This window comes from Choloepus didactylus, chromosome 8, assembly GCF_015220235.1.
Source record: "Choloepus didactylus isolate mChoDid1 chromosome 8, mChoDid1.pri, whole genome shotgun sequence".
Lineage (NCBI taxonomy): Eukaryota > Metazoa > Chordata > Mammalia > Pilosa > Megalonychidae > Choloepus > Choloepus didactylus.
In genome coordinates, this window is record NC_051314.1 from 129,821,079 (window position 1) to 129,847,506 (window position 26,428).

At 49.9% G+C, this 26,428-nt stretch overlaps 1 protein-coding gene across 7 annotated transcripts; it reads right to left on the reverse strand.

The window, feature by feature from the left end:
• SLC6A12 (solute carrier family 6 member 12) lies at window positions 1-25,707 on the reverse strand. 7 transcript variants are annotated; one of them, XM_037845682.1, is made up of 16 exons: window positions 25,318-25,707; window positions 23,343-23,426; window positions 21,112-21,384; window positions 17,147-17,305; window positions 14,065-14,205; window positions 13,058-13,145; window positions 11,857-11,989; window positions 10,431-10,565; window positions 8,963-9,066; window positions 8,442-8,566; window positions 7,969-8,081; window positions 7,355-7,492; window positions 6,381-6,483; window positions 3,425-3,525; window positions 2,768-2,938; window positions 1-1,306 (listed from the first exon to the last, which is right to left on the reverse strand). In XM_037845682.1, exons 3-16 carry the CDS (start codon window positions 21,323-21,325, stop codon window positions 1,166-1,168), a joined length of 1,866 nt encoding a protein of 621 aa, XP_037701610.1. In that variant the 5' UTR covers window positions 21,326-21,384; window positions 23,343-23,426; window positions 25,318-25,707; the 3' UTR covers window positions 1-1,165. The 7 variants fall into 7 exon arrangements, with proteins under 7 accessions (XP_037701610.1, XP_037701608.1, XP_037701611.1 ...); XM_037845680.1 differs by having other exon boundaries at window positions 25,248-25,707; XM_037845683.1 differs by lacking the exon at window positions 23,343-23,426.
• Between the last annotated feature and the right edge of the window lie 721 nt (window positions 25,708-26,428).

Consider the following 26,428-nt stretch of genomic DNA (forward strand, 5'->3'; position numbering starts at 1 on the left):
ATGAGCATGGGTGGCAGAGGAAATACCAAGGGGGACCCTAATCTGGAGAGAGCCACTCGCCCGCCACAAAGGGACCTCCTCCCTCCACCCCAAGCCAGGGTAATGGAAAAGACATGGGACAGGGTAAAGACGACAAGCACACAGAGGGAGATGGTCCATACATGCTTGTTAACCAAGGCTGGAGGGTGTGATGGAAGAACACTGGCCTAAGAGCAAGGAGACCACCTCTTCTTGTCTCCTAGTATTACCTCTGGCCCTAAGAAGCAGAAAGAACTTGAAAAAGTTGCTGTCTTTTCAGTCTTCAGTTTTCTAGTCCATGGAATGAGGGGTGAATGCAAGAATGGCAAATGTTGCTGCCTGGAGCATTGTGTTTGGAAGGACTGTGATTTGGGAAAGAATCTGTGGTCAATTAGTAATGTCTGCCCTGGGCATAGGCATGGAGAATAAATGCATGCATGCCATGTGTTTGTAAAGTCTAGGGACCATCTCTAAGTCCTTTCTATCCCAACACTCCATGAGTTGATGACAATACTGCAAGAAGAAGAGTGTGGAACTAGGGCTGGAGCTGGTACCAGCTTGAGAGAGTGCTTCCAAAACAACTCAAGTGGATGATGGCATGTGAAGGTTTGCCTCCTGTTTCTGTAGCTCCCTCCCCAGGAATCTTCAGAATGTTAATCCCAGTGAAGGGCCTCCATCACCAGCCCTGGCCTACTCTCAGATCCAATGTGGTATGTTCCATGGGAATCTCCAAATCAGATCAAGGGGTGTATTCCAATTAGAACTATACCCGCTCCCACCAAGGTACAAATATAATAAATGCCGAAGGGAATCATCCCACAGTGGGAGCTCCCTCACAGTATAATGTGTTAAGATCAGATGGTAGACTCCAAAACAACCATCCCCCTTCATAAATAAGATAGCGTGATCCGACAGGGAATTGCTTCACAGCGTGCATAGTCCAGCAGTGGCCTCGTTAGCCACCAGAAGAAGCTGCTGAGGCTGAGGAGAGGAGAGGAGGAGTCTGGCCTCTGGCTGGGGGTGCCCACAGACATCTCAGTTTCTCAGGACTGTGGTGGGGGACAAAGGCAGACGCTGTCCAGGAGGGACGAGGGGGAGTCCTGACCCAGGTTCCTGGTTCAGGAGCAACCCAGTCTCCAACCACATCCTACAAGTGGGTCTCCTTCTCCCTAGCTAGGAGGCCCTTCTTGGTTGGGGAGGGGCCACAGTCCTGGCCACAACCATCCAGGTGAAGATGCTTCCTGGGCTGGGGCAGGCTGGGATCCGGGGCGATGAGCTGTCGCAGGCGCTGTGGAGAGAAGAGGCAAATGAGTGGGAGCTGGTGGTGAGGAAGGCAAAGATGTTTCCTCACGTCTGTCTTCCAGGGTCCAGCCCAGGGCAGGTGCATGGAGCAGCTTGATGCAGTAGGAATGAAAAAAATGAGTAACTATTTTGAGAAGAGAGAAGAGGCAATAGCATGGTGATTCAGAGTGTGAGCTGCCTGGGTTTCCATCCTGGCTTTGCTTATGTAATCTTAGTCAACACATTCTACCCTCTGTGCCTCAATTTTCTCATCTTTAAATAAGGATAATAATGTATCCACTTAGCAGAGCTGTTGTAAAGATCAAATTACTTAACTCACATCAAACACTTAGAACAGTGCCCACACACGGTAAGGGCTCAGTAAGTGTCCATTTTTGCTCTTCTCATTATTATTATTACCACTGTGTGTTCAGTAAGTATCTATTATTTTTCTTAATATGAATAGTGCTGCTATTACTATCATTGTTGTTATTATTTGAATGAGTATGTAGCAGACATTGACTATTAGCCAATGTAACATCCTTTCCCAACTCCTTTCTCTCTACTGTAGAAGCTGAAAAGGCTAAATTTCACTTTCCCAGCCCCCACCCCTGGGCAATGGGACATAAGCAGAATTCTTCTAGGGACACTTGGAAAAGCTTTTATAACCCAAGGACAGATATGGGTCCATCCCATCTCCTACTTCTTCCAGCCTTGAATGCCGACTTGACGACTGCAATCATGAGAGCCATCTATGACTGTGAGGTCAAGCATGATGCTGAAAAGCCAACACACTCAAGGGGGAAGTGTAGAAATATAGGGAGAATCCACTCCCTGATGACCTCTTTAAGTAGTCGAACTAAATGTCAGTGGTCTCAGATACAGACTGCTGATGTGTGAGGGAAAAAAGTCTATTTGCTTAAACCATTGCAGGTTGGGTTTTCTGTTACTGTAACCAGATAGATTTCTATAGGTGTAATGTCTTTGTGGGACACTGACTACAGCCCTCACCAGGAAGGCATGCCCCAAACTCTAAACAGGGAGACTTTTGCATATGGTTCCTCACCCAGAGTGAAGATAAGAAAACGAGTCAGAACACGTGCATGGAGTAAACCATGAATGGCCCGTTCTCAGTTTCCCAAGAGCAAGGAATCTGTGATCTACAAACCTTCTGTGTCTGGATACTTTCATGTTCTTGTTTGTGATTTAGTTTTCCCCTGAGCCCCTTGACAGTTTTCCCAAGGTTAGCCTGCTCAGGTGATCTCTGGGTCCCTTCCAGTTTGGCAAGTCTAGAACTCTAGGACTTTGAACATCTCAGAAAATGAAGCCATTGAACTGGTCCCTAAAGACCCTTCTCTTTTAAGAATCCATGATGCCAAAGGGCTGCCCACACGCAGGGTCTGTGCCCCAGCTAGGATTCCCTCCCTGAATCCAACCTCTCTTGGTGGTACCTTCCCTGGCCACTGACCTTCTTGAAGGAACCGTGGGTCTTCAGGAGGGTGATGATGATGAAGAGTGGAACGCAAACCATGGAGGAGAGAGCCAAGAACCAGCCAATGGAGTATCCCCACGGAGGGTACACATAGATGTTGTTGTATTTGAGCGGTGTGTACTTGCTCAGGGAGAAGAAGAAAGTGGCCTGGGAAGAGGAAGGGGCAGCCAATAAACTCTTTCCTCAGCTACTTAAATATCCAGTGACAGGACAAATTAATTACACCGTGGACATCTATGTGGTGGGATGATAAAAGTCCTTGCAAATCATTGGCTGCAGCATCACCGTGGCAAGGACTGAGGCATGAAGAGATGTGAAGGGAAGGAGGGGAGATGGAGGGGCTCAGAGCAGACTGACAGAAAGAGGCCAATGATTGGGAAATGAGGCAGATGGGGTGAGGAACCACGAGAATAGGAAGGAGCAGGAACTAGAAAGATGATGGTTGCAAAACAGATAGATGAGATGGCTCTGAGGAGAAGGGCAGGGAGAACAAACACATAAAAGGGAACGCACCAGGATCCCTAGGTAGACTGGACTCGCAGGCAAGAGCCCATGACTCAGGCTTCTTTTCCTCACCTCCCCAGGTCTTCTGGGGACAGCAGAGAATGAAGGGCTAACTGGGTGGGCACTTACCAGGCAAAGCCCAGGGGTCAGGAAGAGCCAGGAGATCTTCACCAGGGGCCATGGCCGGTACCCAATCATGTCCTCGATGTTGTCATAGAAACGGTCCGCCCCTGACCAGGCGAGGTCGGGGAGGAGAGCAAGAACAGCTTTGTGGGTATTTGGGAAGGACTCATCTGGCTTTGTGCTCCCCTCCTCACCCCCAGCTTGTGATGGGACACTGAAACAGGGCACAGGGAATGAAATGGGTCCCTGGCACCCCAGTCACAGGGCAAGGGAGTGGTAAGGGAGCAAGGGCTGCCACCACCAGGCTGTGTGCACTGGAGAGAGTCACTTAACATAGCATAATCTGCTGTCCCCCTGTCTAAGAACCAAGATCCTAACCACAGAGGAGTGGCAAGAGCCAAACATGGGGCTCCAGGGCTACCCAAATGCTTGTTGTTGATCTGAGCAGCAGAGATGAATTGGATTTCAGGTCAAAACAGCAACACAGCAAGGGTTCTGCTGCTCAGGCAAATCACACTAAACTCACACAGGGCTAGAGAGCAAAGAAGAGAAAAAAGATCGAGATTCTAGACTCTAGAAGAACCACCTCTGAGTTTCTGATAAAGCTTGGTAAGAGGGTTGACTCATGTTTGTGAAAATGCTGGCTGGTTTTGTTTTGTTTTGGTTGTTTTGTTTTGTTTAAGGTCCTTAGGTTTCCACATTTGTCATTCTGAACCTCTCTTTCAAGAGGTAAAGAGCCACTGATTGGTAAAGACACTTGGAGGGCCCCTCTAAGACCCCCACCAAATAACGCCCCACTGGTCACTGATGCATGAAATCCTATCACTAAAGAGTCATTCCTTTGGCTTCTAAATTTAACCCCAGTTGAAACCCAGATATTGCTGGGAGGTGTGACTTTAAGGCTTATCAGCCATTTACACTTCACTGTGATTGAGTTCATGAGATCCTCTTTGAAAACAAGTTTTGACAAAGAGAAGAGGAAAATCAGGAAGATATCACATGCTTGAGGTGAGAAGATAGGAGGAAAGGAGAGGAAAGGACACCAAATTGGAAGGCTTAGAATACAAAATCAAAACTTTCCTACTTATGGCTTCTCTGAGGCCCTGGTATGTGCCACCAACTTATCCTCTCTGCCCTGGTCCTTGTGACACTGGCACCATGTTCCCCCAACCTGGTGAAGTGGACCTGGGGTACAATGACAGCTCCTCCACTTACTAGCTGTGTGAGCTTAGGCAATAGACCTAACTAACCTCTCTGAACCCACCTTCCCCCCTGTAAAGGGCCATGTGTGGAGTGTAGATAGCATGGGACACAAGCAGCACAGTGCCTGGTGCATAGTAGAGGCTCAATTAGTAAAGGCTTCTTCCCCCTATAGTTATCAGGCTTATCTTGGCATCCAACACCACTTGTTCATTATCTCAGCACTGAAAAGGCAAACACTGTTGGTTTGATGTTGGTGGAAGTTAATGGAAGGCAGAATTCTGCTCAGTCTAAGAAAGAAATGCTTCACACCCACTAAGATAGATATAATAAAAATATGGGCTATAACGAGTGTTGTTGAAGATGTGGAGACATTGGAACCCTCATACCTTGCTAGTGGGAATGTAAAATGGTGCAGCCACTGTGGAAAAGTTTTTCAGGTACTCAGAAAGGTAAACATAGAATTACCACATGAAATGAAATGAAAACAGGGACTCGAACAGATACCTGTACAAGAAATGTCCCTAGCTACATTACTCACAATAGCCAAAAGGTGAACACATCCTAAATGTCCGTCAACTGATGAATGGATCAACAAAATGTGGCAGATACTTACAATGGAATATTATTCAGCCATAAAAAGGAATAAAGTTCTGACACATGCTACAACATGCATGAACCCTGAAAACATTATGCTAAGAGAAATAAGTCAGACACAAAAGGACAAATTACACTTAATACAAAATAATTAGAATAATTATTCTGATGCATGAAATCCTATCACTAAAGAGTCATTCCTTTGGCTTCTAAATTTAACCCCAGTTGAAACCCAGATATTGCTGGGAGGTGTGACTTTAAGGCTTATCAGCCATTTACACTTCACTGTGATTGAGTTCATGAGATCCTCTTTGAAAACAAGTTTTGACAAAGAGAAGAGGAAAATCAGGAAGATATCACATGCTTGAGGTGAGAAGATAGGAGGAAAGGAGAGGAAAGGACACCAAATTGGAAGGCTTAGAAAGTAGACAGAAAGTAGATAAAGGTTACCAGAGGCTGAGAGGAGAGGAGAAAAGGAAGTTTTTGCTTAATGGATACAGAGTATCTGTTTGGGGGGATGAAAAAGCTTTGGTTATGAATGGAGGTGATGTAGCACAACATTGTAAATGTAATTAATGCCACTGAGCTGTATGCTTGAAAAACGGTTAGAATGGGAAATTTTATGTTATAAATACATTATTGCAAAAACTTTTTTAAAATAAGAAAGGAAAGAAGGAGGGAGTGAAGGAAGAAAAGAAGGAAGAAAGAAAGAAACAGAGGCATGACAACTATAATGGAAAAGGCTAACAAAAAACATAGGAATGAGCTCCCTGTCAGTGGAGGTATTCAAGCAAAGTCTGGGTGCTAACATAACTGTTGGAAAGGGGATGCAGGAACTTGTGGATGATCAGACTAAGTGACCCTGAAGCCCTTCGTGACTAGGATGCCACCAGTGAAGGGTCTCTGACATCCTCTGTATCAAGAAAACTTTATATTGTCTTTTATCATCACTACTCTCACTATTCAAGGAAATCTTTCTTGTCATTATTCCAACTTTGATCATTGCACTGCACTCTAAGTGACGGATAAACTTCTCAGTAACAAGACCAGAAGCGCAGTACAAAGACAGGTGGAAACCAGAGGCCTGGGGCATCCCGGCTCTCATCGTGGGCCTCGGAGGTCCTTCTCCCACCCCCTTCTCACCTTATGCCCCTGCCCCACTTACCATACACCCAGCTGATGCAGATCACTTCAAACATTGCAAGGAAGAGCAGGCATATGCCACTGCATGAATAATAATCAAACAGCTGGAAGATATACATCCCACCCTGCAGAGAAAGGAGTGGAGCTGAGGCCTTGGGTGGGTGGGTGGAGGGCAGGAGACTCTCTCTGACCCTCAACGAGATGGCAAAACACCCATGGGGGTGCCATCCTGCCTAGCCCACACGAGGTCACTCCTTGCATCTAAAGAGTTTGCCCTGCTTGGCCGTGCCCTCAGGTCCCTTGTTCAACATCAAGACAACAATTTCTGATACCTGCAAGGAAATCAGGACATTGTGGCTGACATTTGTTTTGGCCAGTCCAGCCTCCCATCTTTTGGAAACTGACACCACCTCCTCTTTTGGGGGAAGCCACTGACTCTTGGTATGCTTCTTTTGATTGGGGTGTCCATCTCTCCCTGCTCCAGGCCTTAATGTTGTGGCCTGGATGCCTGCTGGCACTTTCAGGAAAAAGGCTGTCCCTCTCTTTCCTCTGGGTGGGTTAGAGGATAGAAGCAAAGCCTGGAGCTGCAGCAGCCTTCTTAGCACAGGAGGAAAATCTGCCTAAGAATGAAGTTACCAGGGGAAAAGTGAGCCAGAAAATAGAGGGGCATTCCTGGCAACATCATTAAAGCAATTGGATCCAACTATGACTGAAACCAAACTATCTCTAGACTTTCCAGTTACCTGTCCCAATAAATTCCCCTTTCTGCTTAAGCCAGTTTGCATTTGGTTTCTGTCACTTGCAATTTGGAAAGAGACCTACATAATACAGGAATATTCCACTTGTCCCAACAAGTGTCCCTACAACCTCTCCAGGAGGGAGGCAAGGCAGGTGTCAACAGTCCCTTCCAATAGAGGACACTGTGGCTCTGCAAGGGGCCAACAGGGTCGGGGGTCAGGCCAGGGCCAGCCAAGTGAGTCCCCCAGCCCCACTCACCTCGGTGACCAGCAAGAGCCCTATCAGGTAGCACACGACAGCGATGGTGAGGATGAGGAGCTCACGCCGCCCACTCCTCCGGAGCTGCCTGGGGAACATGTCCACGGAGGCCGTCACCAGGCACTCCACACAGACAAACTGCGGGCCGGGAGGGGGTTGGGGTGAGCGGGATGTGAGGGCAGCTGCTCGCTGTCTGCCTCGGGCCCTCCCCAGCACAGCCTTGGCCTCCTCTCACCCCCACTCACCCCCACCGACATGCGGGAGTGCAAGCAGGGGTGTGAAGGGCAGAAACTGGGGGGCCCGGGGATTGGGTGTGGGGCTGGACCTGGGGCGACTTGAGCTGAGCAACTGGAGGTGTGGAAGGAGGCTGGAGGAACATCTGGGAGGAGCATATATGGGGAAGGGTCAAGGCTGGGGAGCAAAGCAAGTGGCTCTACTTTAGAAGAGGGTCTCAAAACCTGGGGTCACCCAACCAACCCGAAGAAACAGCCCTGGATGGTGGAAAGGGCATTTAGGACAGGGGAAGGGAGTAGAAGGGGGAAAATCATGCCAGAAAATGCAGAAGCTGGTAAGAGGGTACCCAGGGCAGTGCAGGGCTGGGCTGGGGTGCATACCTGGCTGTCCAGGCCTAGGAATATGAGCATGATGAAGAAAAGGCAGGACCAGAGCTGGGATAAGGGCATCATAGTCACGGCCTTGGGGAATGCGATGAAGGCCAGGCCAGGACCTGCCAGCACACGGCACAATCAGGTGGGCTCCAGGGCACTTGCTACCCTCAGCCAAAGCCCTCTCCCCAAGCACTGGGTGTGTGTGTGGGGTGAGGGGTGGAGGATGCCTCGAGAGGGCACAGTAATTCCATCCATTGTTCTGGAGAGCATACCAGTCATTCATCTATTCATCCACCCATCCAGCCGTCCCTCTCTCCCTCCCCACCGCCTCCTGCACATGTTTATGGAGCCTCTGCTTTGAGCAGCTCCAGATGCTCACAGGTCCACACAACCCAGCTCGTGAGGCTCTGCTTTTCTGCCCAGGGCTCCGGGCTCTCTGACCCTCCTTCCCCTGGTCCCAGACAGAGCGAGGCACCTACCTGACTCGGCCACCTCAGAAATGGGCACACCCTGCTCTTGGGACATAAAGCCCAGGATGGAGAAGACCACAAAGCCTGCCACGAAGCTGGTGCCGCTGTTCAGGAAGCAGAGGGCAATACAGTCCCTGGGGGGTGGCACAGAGGCAGGGGAACCAGGAAGGGGGAAAGGAGAGAAACAGAAAAGAGGAAGAGAGGAGGAAATCAATCATGGGAGGAGAGGCAAGGAAGGGAAAAAGAGAAGCACGGGGAGCAGAGAAGTGGAAGACAGAGACAACGAAAGAAAAAGACAAAGATCAGGCATCAGAATGTAAGGAGAACAAAGTAAGAGAGAAAAGGGAGGGAGAAAGAAGTTCAGTCTGGGAAACCAACCGAGAACGTCTGTCTGTTGCACCTGGTAACACCCTGATAATAAACAAGACAGGCCTAGGCCCCGAGGTCGTGGGTCTTGCTCCAGAGCCCACCCCTGGCCCTCCCATCTCCTCAGTTCATAGAGGCAGAGCCGCCCGCAGCCCCCGGCTCACCTGTAGCAGTTGTTGTGGTACTTATTGTAGCTGCCCAGGGCCGTCAGGCACCCCTGGCAGATGGCAAAGGAGAAGAAGATCTGGGTGCCCGCATCCATCCACACCTACATGAGACCCCAAGAAGGTGAAGGGTGGGGGAGAGCCCCCAGGGCCAGGAGCCCGAGGATGGGGTGACCAGAGACCCAGATATACCATCACACACCTACACCCCAACTCTCCATGACCATGCTGTCCTCCCCTCTAGAAAGTGATCCCCTCAGGGCAGAGACCTGTTTTAATTTGGTTCTGTAGGCACTTAATAAGCACCAAATTCAAGTCGGTAAACTTGAATTTCTCAAGCCTGAGTCTGCAACCTATGGCTATACCCCAGGGACAGTCACCACTCATGCAACTAGTATAGTAGTATACTGCCCCAGGCAGCTATGACCTGGGGGCAAAGGGGCTGATGCATTAAAACATAAAGAAAAGACCACAATGACTCCAAAAGAAAAAAATAAATGAGCAAAGAATGTCATCAGATGAGTCCTAGAGGAGGAAATACAAATGGACAATAAATATGTAGGAAAAGCTCCAACCTTGCCAGTAGTCAAAAAATAAAGTTAAAACAACAAAATGATACTATTGTGACCTATCGAATTATCAAGATTAAACTAAATTATAATCAGATCTAGCAAGGTTCTGCAGAAAGAAGAGTACGTCAAACACTGATGGTGAGAATCTACATTTCTCTAAAGTCAAGACAGTTCAAGCACCTTAAAATGTGCATACTCTTGATTTAGTAATCCCACTTCTAACTGCTGTGGGAAATAATCAGAGACATGGTCAAAGATTTATATATGAGGTGTTCAATACAGGTTACTGACAACAGTGAAAAACATACATCACCTAAACATCCAAGAATGGGGGACGAGTTAAGTAAGGGATGACATAGTCACCAGGTGTGAACCAAGACGGCAGGGATGGGGTCTGTTTGCCCCACTGCCCTATCTCAGGTACTAGAACAGTTCCTGGCACTCCCTGGGTCCTCAATACACTTTTGTTGAATGAATGAATGATGGATGGAGGAAATATTATCTAATTGTTAAAGATGAAATAAACAGATGAATTTAACAACACAGAAATGCTTATTATATAATTTATACAAAAAAGGATATAAAACTGTCTTGCTACGTATAATTAAATCTCTCTCTTTTTCACACCACAAACACACACATACACACACACACTAGGAAAAAAGTTTGGAAGGAAATACACTGAACTACTAGCAGAGATTATATCTGAGTGGTGGGATTACAAGAGATTTTTAGTTCCTTTCTCATAATTTTCTTCTATGTTATCTAATTTTTCTCCAGTGGGCATCTACTGCTTTTAAACCAAGGGAAAAGCAATAAAAGATTTTCCGAAGTACAGGTCTCAGGGTGGGGGGCGGGGCCTGGCATCTGGGGAAGCAGTCCCAGCGTGTACCCACCTGGGGGTCCTTGAGGCGAAGCAAATCTGGCTTCAGGTAATAGATGATGCCCTCGTAGGCTCCGGGAAGGGTGATGCCTCGGACCAGCAGGATGATGAGCATCAGGTAGGGGAACGTGGCTGTGAAATAAACAACCTGGGGGGAAGCAGGCCAAAGTCACTCCCGGTGAGGACACAGCAGCCAGGGGTTGACAGGGAGTCTCCAGCGGTCCTCCCGGCTCCTGCCCCAGGGAGCACGGGTAACACTCAGCTCACAGCCTCTGACACCCTCTTAGAGTCATCGAGGGGGGTGAGTATGGGGAACTTTCCACGCCTTCCTTCAAACATTCCAGGGAGTCCAGGCTCCCAGTGGAGCCAAGTGCAAGATATGCATCAGCCAGGGGGTGGAGGGAGGAAGGGGAGAGGGTACGAGTTTCCAGCCCATCACATTTGCAAGACTACTTTAAAATCCAGAATCTAGTCTCCTTTAGTCCCCTGTTCTGGCTGTTCTCCCCACGCTCCCTGGTGAGGGTGGGGTGCCCCCAGAGGGTGGCCGCATCTGCACAGTGATCTGTGGGGACTGTACTTTTCCAGGCTTGAATGATGGGGGAGTGGATGTGGCCTGAGCTCTGGCAAACACTGGTATTCTGGCATTCTGGAGATACTCAAAGGGTGCTCCCCTCTGCCCCCAACCAAGCACAGCTCCTTATCCAAGGGGGCGGCACCATCTGTTGCTATTATTAGTACTATGGCTATTTTTATCACTATTACTGTTGTTGTCATTCTTCTTAGCACAATCCAGGAAAGGGGGTGTGGGCTGCTAGCCCAGACGCATGGCTGTTAAGAGAAGTCAACACTCTGCCCAGCCCAGCTTTAAAATGCACGAAGCATCAGTCTCAGATTCTCTGGGTAGGAAATAGTGCTCAAATCTGAATGATCTCTTCACAACAAGCCACCCTTGACTTGAATCCCTTCAATGACAGGAAACTCATCACCTCAGAGACAGTTCTGTTTGCTAGTTCATACACGAAATGGTCTTGATATGTTGTTAAATAGAAAAAGTAAGTCATAGGAGTATTTGGCCTTAATTGGGTAATATGCCTGCAGAATAGATGTACATATAAAAGAAACCAGAAGGCAATAGGGATTAGCAGATTCAGCCTGCCACCAACACTGATGGCTTGTACAGTGATTAACTCTGACAGTGGGAATGTGTGACTTGTATGTTTCTCTGCATATTACTCATTTAAACAGGTTTTTACAAGTCCTATTAAAAAAGAAAGATCTACCTTGTGTAGTGCTAAACTCTGCCTTCCTGCTATGGCCCCTGTTCTCACCTGCATCTTTCTGAAACCACTCTTTCTTTCAGTTCTCCAGAGGGACCCCTGCAAATTTCCCCAGGGGCACTGGGGGCCACAGAAAGCTTGCCAGCAGCTGGAACCCCTCACCTTGCCTGTGGACTTGACCCCCTTCCAGATGCAGAAGTAACAGATGACCCAGGCGAGCAGGAGGCACAGGGCCAGCTCCCAGCGCAGGGCCCCCAGGTCATGGATGCCCGAGGTGATGCCCAGGACCCGTCTCCTGGTGGGATGGAGAAAATAAATAATGGGGTGAAAGGCTATAGGAGACAACTTGCTTCCATCACCAGGTCTCCTGATTCCTCGAGCTGACCCCACGGCTCTCACAGTCCAGGGATGCCCCTGCCCCAGCCCTTAACTCTCCCCCGTGGCCACACCACATTCCCACCTGTGCTCTGTATGCCCCTGGCTGTTAGAAGCTAAGTCACCGTACACTCACAGGTGCTCTGGGTCTTTCTAACTCATCTAGTTCTCTCTGTTGTACAGAGAGATAGAGAAAGAGAGAGAGTGTGTGGGGTGGGTTGGGGAAGTACGAATGAGTGTATGGGGAATGGGCTTTTATGTGCAGGTTGATGAGCACATTCAAATGGAGGGGCTAATGTGTGTTATTATTTTAAAGATGTGTATGGGTATGATGGAAGTGAGTGTGTGTGTGTGTATGACAGAGTGTAAGGAGGGCATGTGTGAGTGTTGGAGACGTGGGTGGCTGGGTATGGACGTGAGGGCGCAGGCAGAGATGTGTGTGTGTCGGTGGATGTGGGTGGCTTTTAGGCAAGCGTGATGGTCTAGGTAGACTCGTGAGAATTTATGTGGACGTGTGTGGGTGTGGATGGACATGAAGGTGTGGGGGAACAGGTGAAGTGTGAGTGTTGGGTCTGCCCATTTCTGTGATATAAATTCTCCCACCTTGTCCAGTTTCAAGCTGCCACTGAACATGGGGTTGGGAAGAGACAGGCACAATGGGTTCTCCTGAGCCAGTCCATGCTGTTTGCAGTACACCACCTGACAGGTGTGGGTGTAGGTAGATGGGGGAGTGGATGTGAAGGTGTGCGAATGTACAGGTGGACATGGATGGAGAAATTTGTGAGACTAGGTGGACTTGTGGGTTCTGGGTTGGTGTGGGGGTGTAGGTGGACAAATGTGAGTAGAGATGCAAGGGTCCCTCATCCCTCAGTGGTGGTTGGGGTGGGAGTAAGTGCTGGAAAGCATGCATGCAGAGTCCCAGGCTCAGACATCCAGACTCCCTCTGCTTGGGGCCCCCAGGCATGTGACCCACAGTCCCAGCACCTACTCCCAGAATTCCATGACAGGCGAGGAGAAGTTCTCGGTGTGGGCCACCGTGCCAGCTCCCGAGTGGTTCAGAAAGTCCATGCAGCGCTCTGTTGAGACAAGATGGGGTACGTATCAGTGAGGGATGAGATGGGCAGGGATGCCTCAACCCTTGTCCTCCCTGAGCTCTGGCCTTGCAGCCTGGTGGTCCCCAAAATTCCTAGTCCTGGGAGCTTCCTTTGGGCCCCCGCTTTCCAGAGGGTCAGGGATTCAGGAGACCAGCTCCTTGTCCCACGTGGCCTCCACTGCTCTTGTCCCCACTGAACTTGCTGCATCTCGGACCACTGCTCCAACCCATGACACAACTGAGACTTACGGCCCAACCTGCCCCAGGCAGATGGCTCGTAAGGACAGCTACCTTCTATCTTCTCCACTGATATCCCTGGCTGTCCATTCTACACACCAAAAGACTGAGGCCTTGTGCCTGCCCTGGCCCTGCCTGGAATGCTGCTCACCCTCAGGCCTCATTCAGCACCTCCTTGGAGCAGCCATCTCCCACAACCTTCCAATTTGTGTCTCTCTCTCATTGATCTGTCATTACTGCCCTCTGTTGCTTTAATCCATCACAATTGCTAATTGCTTTGTCCATTTGTCTATTTCTACCATCAGACTGTAAGCTTGGTGAGGGCAGGGCCTGTGTTGCTCTTGCTCGCCCTTGAATCTCCAGCACCTGGCACAGTGCTTAGCACATAGTAGGTGCTCAATAAATTGTTGCTGAATGAATGAGTGAGTAGGCGAGGATTACTTGCAATTGTATTCACATTCACAGTTCCTCTGGGTTCTCACAACCACCTCCTGGTGGCTGCCCAAAGGCCCCACAGAAGGATCAGCAGCACAGTGGCCCCAGGCACCACCTGGCTAGGCTTTGGGGCAAGTTCGGCCATGCAGTCCATTGTTTGACCATTGCCAGCTACCATGGGCTGAGGCCTAGGGAGAGGCGCCATCTCATAGGGCTGAAACAATGGGTACCTGTGTTCCAGGAATTGCTACAGGTTGTCCAGGGCAGCTCAGAGGTGAAGGAGCTGAACAGGTAGAAGAGGGCCCAGGCGAGGATGATGATGTAGTAGACATTCAAATAGGACTCAATGACCACAGACGCCAGACCAATGCCTTCAGAAGGGGGCAGGAGGGGCAGGTGGGGAGAGATGAGGGAAACCAAGAGATCAGTGTTAGCAAAAATAGCCACACAGAACTGCCTCTTGTGCCTAGAAAGGTATTAGGTACCACACAAACAGAACCACCAGGGTTTGCTTATTGGCATGGGAAGTCATTGACAGCATATTTCTAAAGGAGAAGAGCTGGTTACAGAACACTCCATGCATTATCCCATTTTTATAATATATTTTTGCATGTGTATTTTCCAAAGAGTTAACAAGTGGTTCTCTAGGTGACAGGATCTCAGTTGACCCCAATATGTCTTTCTTTCTGCCTATCTTCATTTTCTAATGTCTCTACTACAACCATGTATTGATTGTAAAATAAATAGAGTCAGGAAGATTAAAGGAGTAAGTTGGGGAAAACTGGTAGGAAATCAGTCTCAGTGTAAAAGCAAAAACAAGAAGAAAGCAGCAAGGAAGAGAGAAGTGGCCCTGCCGCCAAGGAACCTGGAGCCTGGGCAGCATCAAATGTCATCTCACGAGCAGAACAAAGAGCAGGAGTGTCAAAAGAGGTGTCAAATGGCGCTTCTATTTTAACATTCATCAGGAAACCTCGTGGTTAGCTGTGTACGCCCTGTCACCTTAGCAGAAACGAATTTGGGGTGACAGCCCCCCCTTCCCCACTCAATGTTCTACAAAAGTGGAATCTTTTCCGCAGTTATTTTAAAAGTAACGTGTGTGAAAGCTAGACCTTACGGGGTCTGGTGCGCCCGCCCCTCAGGCTACAGCCGCCCCGCCCCCTCCCCAGTTTATACTGAGTGCTTGGGTGGGGTGGGGGCGAGCGGGGAGGGACGCTGAGGCGCTGCCGCATCCATCTCTCGGTCCTGGGTAGTGGACGCTCAATAATTATTTAACGTTGGTCTGACTGTTCAAGAACAACCTCCAGCCTGAGGGCTTGTCGAAAACCCAATGCTGACTGTAAACAAAACCACCGGTTTGCAGGGAGAGCCCGCGGGATGGTTTTAATCTGGTGACCTGCACGCTCGCGCCCCTCGACTGGGGACAGGCAGGGCTGTCTCGGGTTTGGGTCTCTGCGGAGCGTCGGGGCCCGTCCGGGCGGGCGCCCCGGAGTGTTGGTGGCGAGGGGCTCGGCGGGGCGGGGCAGCCGCGGGCCGGGCCTTGGCAGGTGGGTGGCCGCGGCCGCCGAGAGCCAGGGGGGTCCCCAGGGAGCAGGCGGGGCGCAGGCGGCATATTTAGAGCGCACACACAGACCCAGAGAAACACACAAACACACGAACAAGCGTCCACTGTGCGGGCCGGAACGCGCCGTGCCCTGCCTGCCCAAACAGCGCGGGGGCGGTTGGGGGGCTGGGAGGGATGGGGGGAGGGGGCGATCGTGTCTGGTGGTGATGGGGAGGAGAGGACAGCCTCCCTATCTGAGAGCAGGGATAACGTGGGGCTGTAAGCCTGTGACTGTTTAAGCTGAGGAGGAACGGTGTGGCTGAGCAAGGGGTGTTTCTTGTGTGCCCCTGGGTGGGCTGGGTGGGGGCCATTATGCAGGTAGTAAGCAGCCTGAGACCCCCACCACCAACCTGGGTGCTCTCCCCTGAGTGAGCCTCTGCCAGAGATCCCAGACCTTGGGGATCTCCTCACCTTGGAAAAGGCGGAAAGAGCAGCCCTCCCTTCCCCCACCCCCTGGAATGCCTGTTTGTTTGCTCACCCTGCCATTGGGCACCGGGTGAGATACTTAGTACATGTGTCCCAGGGAGGCCAGTGCCGGCCCACAAGCTTGCTGAGACCTGGGGAGAAGTCCCGCTGGGTGGGACATTCCGCTGCAGCTGGGGTCCAGAGCAGGACATGGGCAACTGTGTGTTCTGGCTGAGGCCCAGCACTCCTGCAGGACCTAGAACTCTGAGGAGAAACATGGGTGGGTCCAGCTTCACCCTGTCCTCTCTGGCCCCATCCTCTCATGGCCTCGCCTGCAGGGGTCACTTGGATGCCCCCACGACATCAGCCGAACCCCAGGGCTCCAAGCATCAGCCCCAGACCAGCCTTGCGTTTTCCCTATTCGGTGGTTGGGATCCCAGCCTGTTCTGGAGCCTATGTGTCCCCCACCATGCCCACTTCCATTCAGCCCCCTGTCTGGGGAAACCCCAGATGACCTGGGGCTCCCTGGGACTCCCTCAAGGACTGGGCTGAAGGGAAGTGTTCTCGTTCCATTTCAAAAATGTTAGGAACCTCTCAGGGACAAGAAAAACCATTGTATTTCCCACTGCCCACCCTGGGGACTGGCCCAGTCAACAAAAGAGGGGTGGGGGAAGAACGCCTCAAGCAACTCACAGCGGTGCTGACAAATCCAGAGAGGAAAAGCAGAAGCTACCCCTAATATAGTCGAGAGTAAAGGGCATGGACCTTCAGCTCCTGGGTTCAAATCCTTAGGAAATGACCTCATTTTCCTCTCTACAAAAATGAGGTTAATAGAGTTATTGGAGGATTAGATGAGAAAACTCATGTAAAGTGTTTAGCATATGCCCCAACGCATAGTAGGGCTCACCAGAGGTTAGCCACTATCATTACAATTATTGTATACTTTGGAGATCCGTCTAGGGCCCTATACTCAGAAACACATTTTCCATGAAGCTGGTAAAGATTAAGCTCAGGGTTCCTCACTTGTAAGGACCACTTCCAAGGCTCTGCAACTAAGTTTGGATTTGTAATTGTGTACAGCATGGTTTTCCTGAAGAGTGCCCCCCACCCCAGGTGTATAAGCTTTGGCCCCACAAGCCTGGATTCACTCTGATGGTACTTCCTTGTTTCCCCTACAGCACCCAGCCAAGGGTGAGAGCGGCAGTGAACGGGCAGGGAGGGTGAGGGACAGTGGAGGGAGGGAGGGAAGAGCTGGCCCCACGGATGGAGGGGCAGCTGCGGGAAGGACGGGGAGGGAGAACACTCACCCTGGAAGAGGGGGCAGATCTTCCTCCAGGCTGTGACGCTTCCTTGGCTGGTGTACTGGCCCAGCGCCACCTCCAGGAAGAATACTGGGATGCCGCAGGTGAGGAAGAAGATGAAGTAGGGGATGAAGAAGGCTCCTGCGGAGAGGGGAGAGGTAGGGGCTGAGCCACGCCCCCACCTGCTCCTCAGCCTCTGTCCTTTCAGCCCTGGGCCCCTCTCCTGGGGACCTGTCCTCTCCACCACCCAAGTCCTTAATCTTGCAAGGTCCGAGCCTTCCTCCTATCTGCAAGCTGTCAGGGGGTTAGGCAGGTACAGGTGGCAAATTTCTGGTTCTGAACCCTATGCAGGATGGCAAGGACCTCTGAAGGGAAATGGATCGAAGTATAGGTGGAAATCTTAAAATATGCAGTTTATTTTCCTGGTGTGCTTTACAAATGTAGTCAATTTATTATTCTTAGAACCAAAACGTGTGCTGAGTATAATTTTACTTGCTTATTAAATTGTCATGTTTGGTACATTTTAGAGAAAAACATACAAAAACACATTGGAAAAATTATTTTCCCTCTAATACTTTCAGAGGGTTCTTTTTCCCTCCACGAGGCTCTGTTCTGAATTGAGCTCCCAGCAGAGAACATCCTTCCTTTTGTTCAAGGCAGATTCTTGGAGACTGGGGTTTCAGACAGCTGTGTGATCAGGCATAGATCTACACCCCAATGAGAGGCCAGGCTTCCAGAGACATCCAGCAAGGTGCCTGAGAATGGAATCTGAAGACAACCCCGAGCTCAGGGGGTGCACTTCAGGAGGTGCCACTAAACATGCCTCACCTGGGAAGTTTATCTGTGGGGCCGATGGGTTAGTTAGTATTTATTAGGTGCTTACTGTGCATCATAGACTCTTCTAAGTGCTTTACCAATATCAAAATCCTCAAAAAACAACCTCCCATGGGGTAGGTACTGTTATTATCGGCATTTTACAAACAAGAAAACTGAGGACAGTTTAAAGGTGTGAAAAAATTGAGGGTTTGGGACAGGTTAACCTTCTAAACCAAGGGCTATGACAACTGAGGCCATCTCTAATGCCTCTCAAGTAATCCATGTTATTTTGTAGGAAAAATAGAAATCACAAAGGGACAGAAAGGAAAAAGCATTGTATTTATTTCCAGAGTCTTTTATACACACACACGAATCTATTTCTATTATGTATTATTTGATAACCATTTTTTCAACTCCCACATGAACCTGAAGTCCTTTTCAACTCTGTTTTTGCCTTTGCAGCCTGGGTAATGCCTGGATGTACTAGGGCATAAACCCCACTGACTTGGGTTTGAGTTGCTTGGTAGTTGCAGGGACTAGGCTGGGGGCAGTGTCTACTAGAAGGGGATGTGGCTGGATGCCCTTGGGAACATTTGACCGGAAGCTGATGGGGCATGGCCCATGAGGCTCCTTCCCACCAGCTGTGTGCTCTTACCCTCTGATAAAGGAGGTGGCTTCAGTTCTGCCCTTGGACTATGGACTCCTGCCCCACGGGGGATGGGTGACCTCAGGAGGCTTGGTGCTGGGTGTGGGCAGGTGGTCCACCAGGCTTGGTGCTGGGTGTGGGTAGGTGGTCCACCCTGAAAGGGCAGTGCCAGGCCCGAGCCTGGTCGCATTTAGGGGCATCCTCTGTCCTTGGCTTTCTCCCTGGCTTTCCAACACACTAAGGTGCAAACGCCCTCTCCTCAAGGCAACGCTTGGTTTGGGAGGGTAACCTGTCTCACAGTTCTCTTAGTGTCTGCACACACACTGGATACAAGTGGCCTGATGATATCTCACAAGGATCTTTGAAGACAGGGTGATTTGGGCTTGCGGTTAGTTTAAAATCCCCATCCCCACTCTAAATTACCCCTCTCAGCTCTGCCAAGTGCTTCTTCCTGAACCACTAACAATCTGGACAATCAATCTTTTCCTCAATTTCATAAAATTTTCTTCTGGGGTACACCATTTCTTAAGGATGGTCTAGTTTAGTGGTTCCCCTCTTTTTCTTAACTGAAGACCTCTATTATTTTTTCCTTTTTTGGAAAGATTTTTCCCTATAGAACTGTGTTTATTAGCTAATAACCAATTAATTTCTCTGCATGCATTAATAAAAATCATGTTTAACTGCCAATCAGGGCTTATGGTCCACTTGCGATAAACCCTATTACCACAATGGATTAGTACAATTCTAGCTTAAAGCAAGAGCTGACATTTGGGTTAGCCTGTGAGGTCGTGTTCCCACATAAACCCATTATTAGTTTGTTTGAAATAATGAAACTATTTCCTGGGCCTTCGTTACTACCCTTTCCTAGACCTCCGGAGACTGGCAAGCCCTGATCGGGACCCCTGAGAAGTGGACTCCAGGGCCTTCCTGCCACTAACCAGCTGCATCGTGGGCACGTCGCAGGGCCTCTGTATTCTCCTCCATTAAACGGGGGTGGGGGTGGGCTCGATCATCTTTAGCCCTGGCTCCAACATTCTATATGTCCATAACATTGTGGCCTGGGACAAAGGAATAAGTCACCACTTCCACCACTTCTTCCTGCAACTCCTAACCTCCTGCACCTTCTTCCACTCCTGTTCTTGGCTCCATGGCCCTGACCTACCTGAGAAACCCCATTTCCATCTCTCTGGAGTCCTCGGTTCAAGCAGTTTGTAGTAATAGCTATCGGTTTTAAAATCCACAGCAGTATGCTGTGTAAATATGCTCAGTAAATATTTGTCAAATTAAATATAGTGTCTAGAATGATTAAACAATAGTTGTCTCTAGATGGGAATGTTTCTCCTCTTTACCTTTCTGGAATTTTTCTAAGACTTACAATAAACATATATCATTTCTGAAGAAGAATAAAGGTATTTTCAAAAGGCATTAACTGAATCTGGCCAGTTACAAAAGACCACATATTGTAGGATTCCACTTATACAGAATGTCCAGAATAGGCAAATTTATAGAAACTGAAAGTAGATCAGTGGTTGGCAGGAGCTGAAGGGAGGGGAAAAGGGAGGGACTGCTACAGGGTACAGGGTTTCTTTTTGAGGTGATGAAAATGTTCTAAAATTGTTTGTGGTTATTGCTGTACAGCTCTGTGAATATACTAGTAAACATTGAATTGCACACTTAAAAAAAATGAATCTGGCCTCTCTCCACCATGACCCTGCTAATTTTTACAACCAGTGCTGAAAAACAATAAAATTATGCTTCTTTAAATGTTAAAAAACCAGAAAAAATAATATCACTCCTCTCATCAAAATCCTTCACTGGCTCCCATCTCACTAGATCCAAAGCCTGTGAGCTCTGAGTTCCGCTGCCTCTCTATCTCCACTATTATCCACCACCATTCCCTCCTTCCACTCCAGCCACACCTGGCTCCTGGCTTGTCCTCGGACAGGCCGGTTGCACTTTCACCCCAGAGCCTTTGCACTTTTGCTGTCCCCTCAGTGGGAATGCTTTTTCCCTTGATCTCCATCCACGAGACATGTTCCTTCACCTCTTTCAGGCCTTTGCTCAAATGTCACTTTCTCAGTGAGATCTTTCCTAGTCACCCTGTTCCACATTTCAAACCCCTTTCCCCTTCCACCCCTATCCCTCTTCCCTACTTTACTTATCACTCCACTCACCACCAATTGCCATAATTATTTGTCCATAATCCATCTCCCTCCATTAGAACATGTTCTCTTCTGAATGAATGAATCCTAACAACAACTGACATTTGTTTTTGACAGTTTGACAAAGGAGCTTATTAAAAAGTCATTTAATCTTCACTGCAGCCCTGTGAGGCATCATCCCCATTTCACAGAGGGGGAAACTGAGGCTAGTGGTGGAGCTGGAACTCAAACTCAAGTCCTCTTGCTCCACTCCAGACCTCCTTCCATTCGCCACACTGCCCAGGCCGGAGGGCCCCAGCCCTGAGGGCACGGCTCTCCCCACCACGCCTACCTCAAAGTGAACTCACCACCTCCGTTTTTGTAGCAGAGATAGGGAAACCTCCAGACATTGCCCAGCCCAATGATCTCCCCGGCCACTGACAGCACAAACTCCATCTTGTTGGTCCATTGGCCCCGCTCCTTCACCTGCTCCTCGCCTTCCTGGTCCAACTTCTCTCCCTCCTCAGGGACACAGGAGACCACAGGAGGCCCATTCTCCTCAACTGCCACTTTTCCATCCATAGCCACGGAGTGGACTGGGAGGCCGCCGGGCTGGGGCAGGATGGTGAGAGAGGTGAAGCCTGGTGGGAGGAGAAGGAACGAGCTGTAAAACCCCAGCTCATGCCTCTACCATCCCTGCTTTCTCTACCAGCATCTTTGTTATGGGAATGTTGCTTTTCTTCCCAAATTCTCAACAACTTTTATATCCCCTTATGACCAAGAGAGCAAATGGACAGCAAGTCTTAATCTCCCCAGATGAGAAAATCTAGGGCCCGAGAGACAAGTGACTTGCCCAAGACAATTTGGGAACAGAATTGGTATTAAAACTCTGCTTTGGGCCTTTTTATTTAAGTCCCTTTCCACTTTACTCCCAGGCACAAACCCAGTGGGCCCACCTGTCGCAGCTACTTGGTGTCACGGTGAGCAGCACCAGCCCAGCCTCTGGCTTCCAGGCCAGAAAGGATCAAAGGCTTCCAGGGGTGTCGGGGGTCAAAGGGCAGGTGTGGCTGAGTGACTGCACGGCCCTCCCCTGACCAGTTGTGTGCTCATCCCTGTGCCAGGACATTCGATTTCCTCAGGGTAAACATGGGAGCCAGCTAGCTCTGGGCATCTGATTTTGGGGGGAAGAAGGTGGAAACTCTGAACAAGGCCAGTGAGGCCCAGAAGGGGTGCCGGGGCCAAGCGCAGGCTTTCAAAGGAACCCACTTCTTTTTCATCTTGGCCCTGCGACCAGCTGGGGAGGCCCAGTGCCAGACCCAGCGGTCACCAGAGTGATTCCCCCGTGGGCGCTGGTTATCCCCATAGCAGAGGGAGGCCTGGCAGTGGCTGCCCATGATGGCAGGTCATTGCCCTTTCCCAACTCTCTGCCTTCCCCAAGAACTCAAAGCTCCCCAGGCTGCCAGGAAATGACATGGTCCACTCTCATCTTTACTCTCAGTCCCTCTCAAGAGCAGAACCCATTTGTCCAATTGTCAATTGCCAGGAGATAAATTACAACCCTATCATGCTGCATTGCTATTCCGTGTCTGCCTTCCTTTCCTTCCCCCACACGCAAAAAAATTGCACCCTGAGGCCACATCTGCTTTTATTTCCCAAGAGCTGCCAGGAGGAGGTGCCCCTGACTGCCATAGGAAGCTCCTCCAAAGGGTGTTGGGGGAATTAAGGTGACCAGAGGCTCGCAAGCGCTCCCTGCTCCTCTGGAGCTCTAGAGAAGCACAAGGGATTCTTTTTATTAAGGAAGAGTCTATGTTTATTTGTTGGTCCTTTTGGCCCAGGCAACAGCCCAAGCCCAAGTTAGTTAGAAAGGCGTGGGCAGGAGCCATCTGAGGTTATGGAAATTTTTGAAGGTGACTTGGAGGGTGCAGGTTATCTCAGGAATGGAAAAGCACGTCTGAGTCAAATTTGGGTATTGGGACCTACAACAGGGACCTCTACTGCAGGCTCAGCCCAGGAGGGAAGATGAGGAGAGAGGCACCGAGTGGGGATCAAAGGCCTCCAGCCTAGGATAGAAGGGGGGAAGGAGAGGGAAGAGAGTCCCAGGTTTGGAGGGAGCCCACAGACCCCATGAGGGCTTTAAGAACAAGAGCTTCAGGCTGAAAGAACAGGGGAGCTTGGCTCCAAGGGAAAAAATGAGCCCCAAATTTGACATTGCTACAGAATTGGGGCTGGGGCAACCTGAGGAATGGCCCTTGAATCATCATCAAAGAAATGAATGAATGAATTAATCAATGAATTCAAAACCATAGACAAAAAAACATCAGACAGGAAACCCAAGTTCTAGTCCCGATCTGGCCATAATAATAATAATAATAATAATAATAATAATAATAATAAAACATTCAAGTAAGCACTGTGCTGAAAACATACAAACCATCACATACCTTATTAAATGTCACCCTTATAACAGTCTTTGCAGTAGGTATTACTACTAGCTCCATTTTCTAAATGAGAAGATGGAGCTTAGAGAGATTAAGGAACAATACCTGGCACTTAGCAGGTGCTCAGTAAAACTATGTTTGAATGGTTTGAATAAACTTACCAAGACAGTAAGTGATGGAGCTGGGTCTCTAACTTGCTGTGTGACCTTAAGCAAGTCACACCTCCTCTCTGGGCTTTAAGTCTCCTGGAAGAGAGAATGACCCCCACTCAAAAGAGATAGTAGGGAGACAAAAATGAGATCCATAAAATACAAGGAGAGAGAATTGCTTTTGCTTGCCAAGTCATAGGGTAGCTGAGCTCAGGGTGAGCCCCAAACCCAAGGATCCCCAAGGGGGTGGTCAGGATACAGGCCTTACTGGTCCAGCCCAGAGGCAGCTATTTCAGGGCCAAGGTGTTCTCAACAGTTGGAGGAGGGGACACTTGCTGGAAAAGAGGCAGGAAGAGGGTCAAAGAGAAGAATCAAGAAGGGTGGGGACAGAACCCAGTTTGGGCCCAGGAATTGGGTAGTATCAGGTATGGTGGAGGAGCGAAAAGAGAAAATGAGCAGTTAAACTGACACTAATGTGACATGTTAAAAAAAAAAAAGTGTAGTTGGGAGGAGCATAATTTATTGGTAAGAATGAAAAACCGGAATGGCAAAATGAAAGCAAGAGTAAGTAAAAACAGAAAGCTGGCCCAGAGCCATAGTAAGCCAAGGGGAAACAGGCTTAAATTATAGCAAGAGAGATTTAAGTTAGACTTGGGGAAGAAATGTCCTATAGGACATTAGAAATGAAAACAAGCTGTATAGAGCTCTCTTTTTTTGGGTGGCTTTTCAAAGCCAAAAGCTCAGTGCTCCCCACCCTCACCCCACCCCCACTGAGCCCATCTACCCAGAGCCCTTTTGCCTAGGAATGGTTTAACAACAGTCTTCTTTACAGTCAAGATGACTTCTGATGATCTCCCTCTGCCCGAGGGTCTAAGGGTCCTCTGTCACCTCTCTGGCCCCGGCATCACCTCCCTACCCTGCCGACCTGCTTTGCTAAGTGGGGAAGGGCCTGGGGGGCATGGGACAGACCTGACCACACATCACTGCCCTCCAGAAACAAGGAAACCAACACCCACACTGGGCTCAGTGCTGCCCAGTGAGGAAATCTTCCAGAGACGGGAAAGTCAACTGTTTTCAGGAACTGGCCAATGCCGTCAGATGGGAGGACTGGCCAGGGTCTAGCAGAGGAGCAGAAAAGTGTAGAAATGCTGCTCCCACGTGTTGCTGCAGTCCCAGCTCAGTCCGCTTTGACTGTCTGGCATAGGACTGACAAGGGATGTCCTGACAGGGGAAGCCCCAGCCCCTGCCTCGGCCCACACCCACATACCATCTCCCATTCCTGCACACACACTGGTGCCTGTCCCCGTCACGTCCCTCTGCACACACATACCTGTGTGCATGGCACCAAAACCCAACTCCCGTCCAGAGTCCTTTACACCCCGTGGGCTGCCTGGCTCAGCTGGCCGCTGCCCGTGCCTTCCCTTAGCCCCCTAATTGACCCCCCTGGACCCAAGCACACCCATGCCTCCCCACCAGCCCAGAGCCAGGGCGGCTTCCTCCTTCTGGGGGACACTGACTCCTGACTGGGGGTGCTCAGCTGGTGGGGGGGGGGGTGGCAGGAGCTTGCTCACCTATGATGTAAATGCAAATCCTGAGCCTTCAGGAATGCCCCACGTGGTTTCTCCTGTCCACTCTTCCTCACCGCTCCCTCTCAGTCAGGACCCCAGCCCTCACTCCCCACCTCACTGCTGCTGCCTACTCCCTGGGGTCAGCTCCCCCTCCATGGACTTTCCTGCTACTCCGGCTGATCTCTGAATAACTCAGATATTGATTGCAGTGGGGAGCTGGTGTGACACCCCTTGTCCTAAGAGTGCCAGACATCAGAATTTTCCTCTGCTCAGTTTATTGCATACCCCTGCCCCTACTACCCACCATAGACACTCACATTTCTGCAAACTCTTGCCTCCCAGATCTTACCTCTCCAGCCCCTCCAGGGCAGCTCTCAGAGACCGGGAAGACAGATCCAGCCCCTCCACTTCTTGCTCACCTTGGTCCCAAATCCTGGCCGCCGTGGTAGCTTGACTCTGTGCCTCAGGCCCCCAGGACAGTCCCGGGGAAGCCACTTAGAAGACTGCCGAGAGGGTCAAGAACTGAAAAGAAAATTGGCCTCCACTTCCTCTCCTCCTCTTGTTCCTCCAGCTCAGAATCCCATCTGAGTCGTCCTGGGACTCCCAGCCAGAACACGACGTGTGTGTTTGTGTTTGTGTGCGTGCATGTGTGTGTGTGTGCACGCGCGCACGAGTGTATTGGGAAGTGAAGGGACGGAGGAATATCAAAAGCCACAGGAGGGACTGAGGCCAAAAGTTTGTGAACCAGGATTACAACATCCAGCCTCAGCCTCAGGAAGTCAACTTGTCAGTCCCCAGTCTCCCCCACCCCCATCCCACTCCCACCGTGGCCCCCAGCTCCCTGTGGACCGGTGCTCTTCCAGTGGGCACCGTCCCAAGATACCCCCACAGTGCACTGAGCTGTTCCCTTGGACCCTGGAGGTGGCTCAGAGCCTCACGTCCCAACCTCACTCCCCTCCTCTTACTCCTCACCCCTTTCCCCTTCCCCTTTTCACCTTACACCCCCCCCCCATCCCATATATTACCATCTCCTCCTGAGGGAAGAAGAGATGGGGGATATGTGGGGCGAGGTGCAGACCTCTCTTACCAGAGTAGCAGATCAGAACCCACCAACTCCCCGGGTGGAATCTGAGAACCTCGGGGAGGGGGAGCTGCCCTCCCTGGCGAGGGCAGGAGGCGGGTGAATCATGCACTGGAGTTTTCCATCAAGTACCTGCCTGTGGCTTCAAGGCAAGACTCTGGGTCTTTCACAACTGCTACCTTTTTCCTTGGGATTTTCCTATGGACGGCACCTGGATCATATCTTTAGAAGCATAATATAGAATGGACATGGGTTTGCAGTCAGACAGACCTGAGTTTGAACCCTTCCACTGTCATTTACTAGTTGTGAGAGCTAGGCAGGGATCTGAGTCTCAGTTTCCCAGTCTGCAAAAGCTAGACAAGACCTACTTTGAAAGGTTGCTGTGAAGGTTAAAGATAACATAGAAAATTGCTTAAGATATCGTAGGGGCTTAAGGGGAGTTGGTATTT

Excerpts from the sequence above, each read along its gene's own strand:
- SLC6A12 (XM_037845683.1), bottom strand. The coding sequence starts at position 21,325 with ATGGATGGAAAAGTGGCAGTTGAGGAGAATGGGCCTCCTGTGGTCTCC. Across the intron at positions 17,306-21,111 it reads CTGCTACAAAAACGGAGGTG|CCCCTACCTCTCCCCTCTCC; the intron begins GTGAGTTCACTT and ends GGCGTGGCTCAG. Across the intron at positions 13,146-14,064 it reads TAGCAATTCCTGGAACACAG|AGCGCTGCATGGACTTTCTG; the intron begins GTACCCATTGTT and ends TTGTCTCAACAG.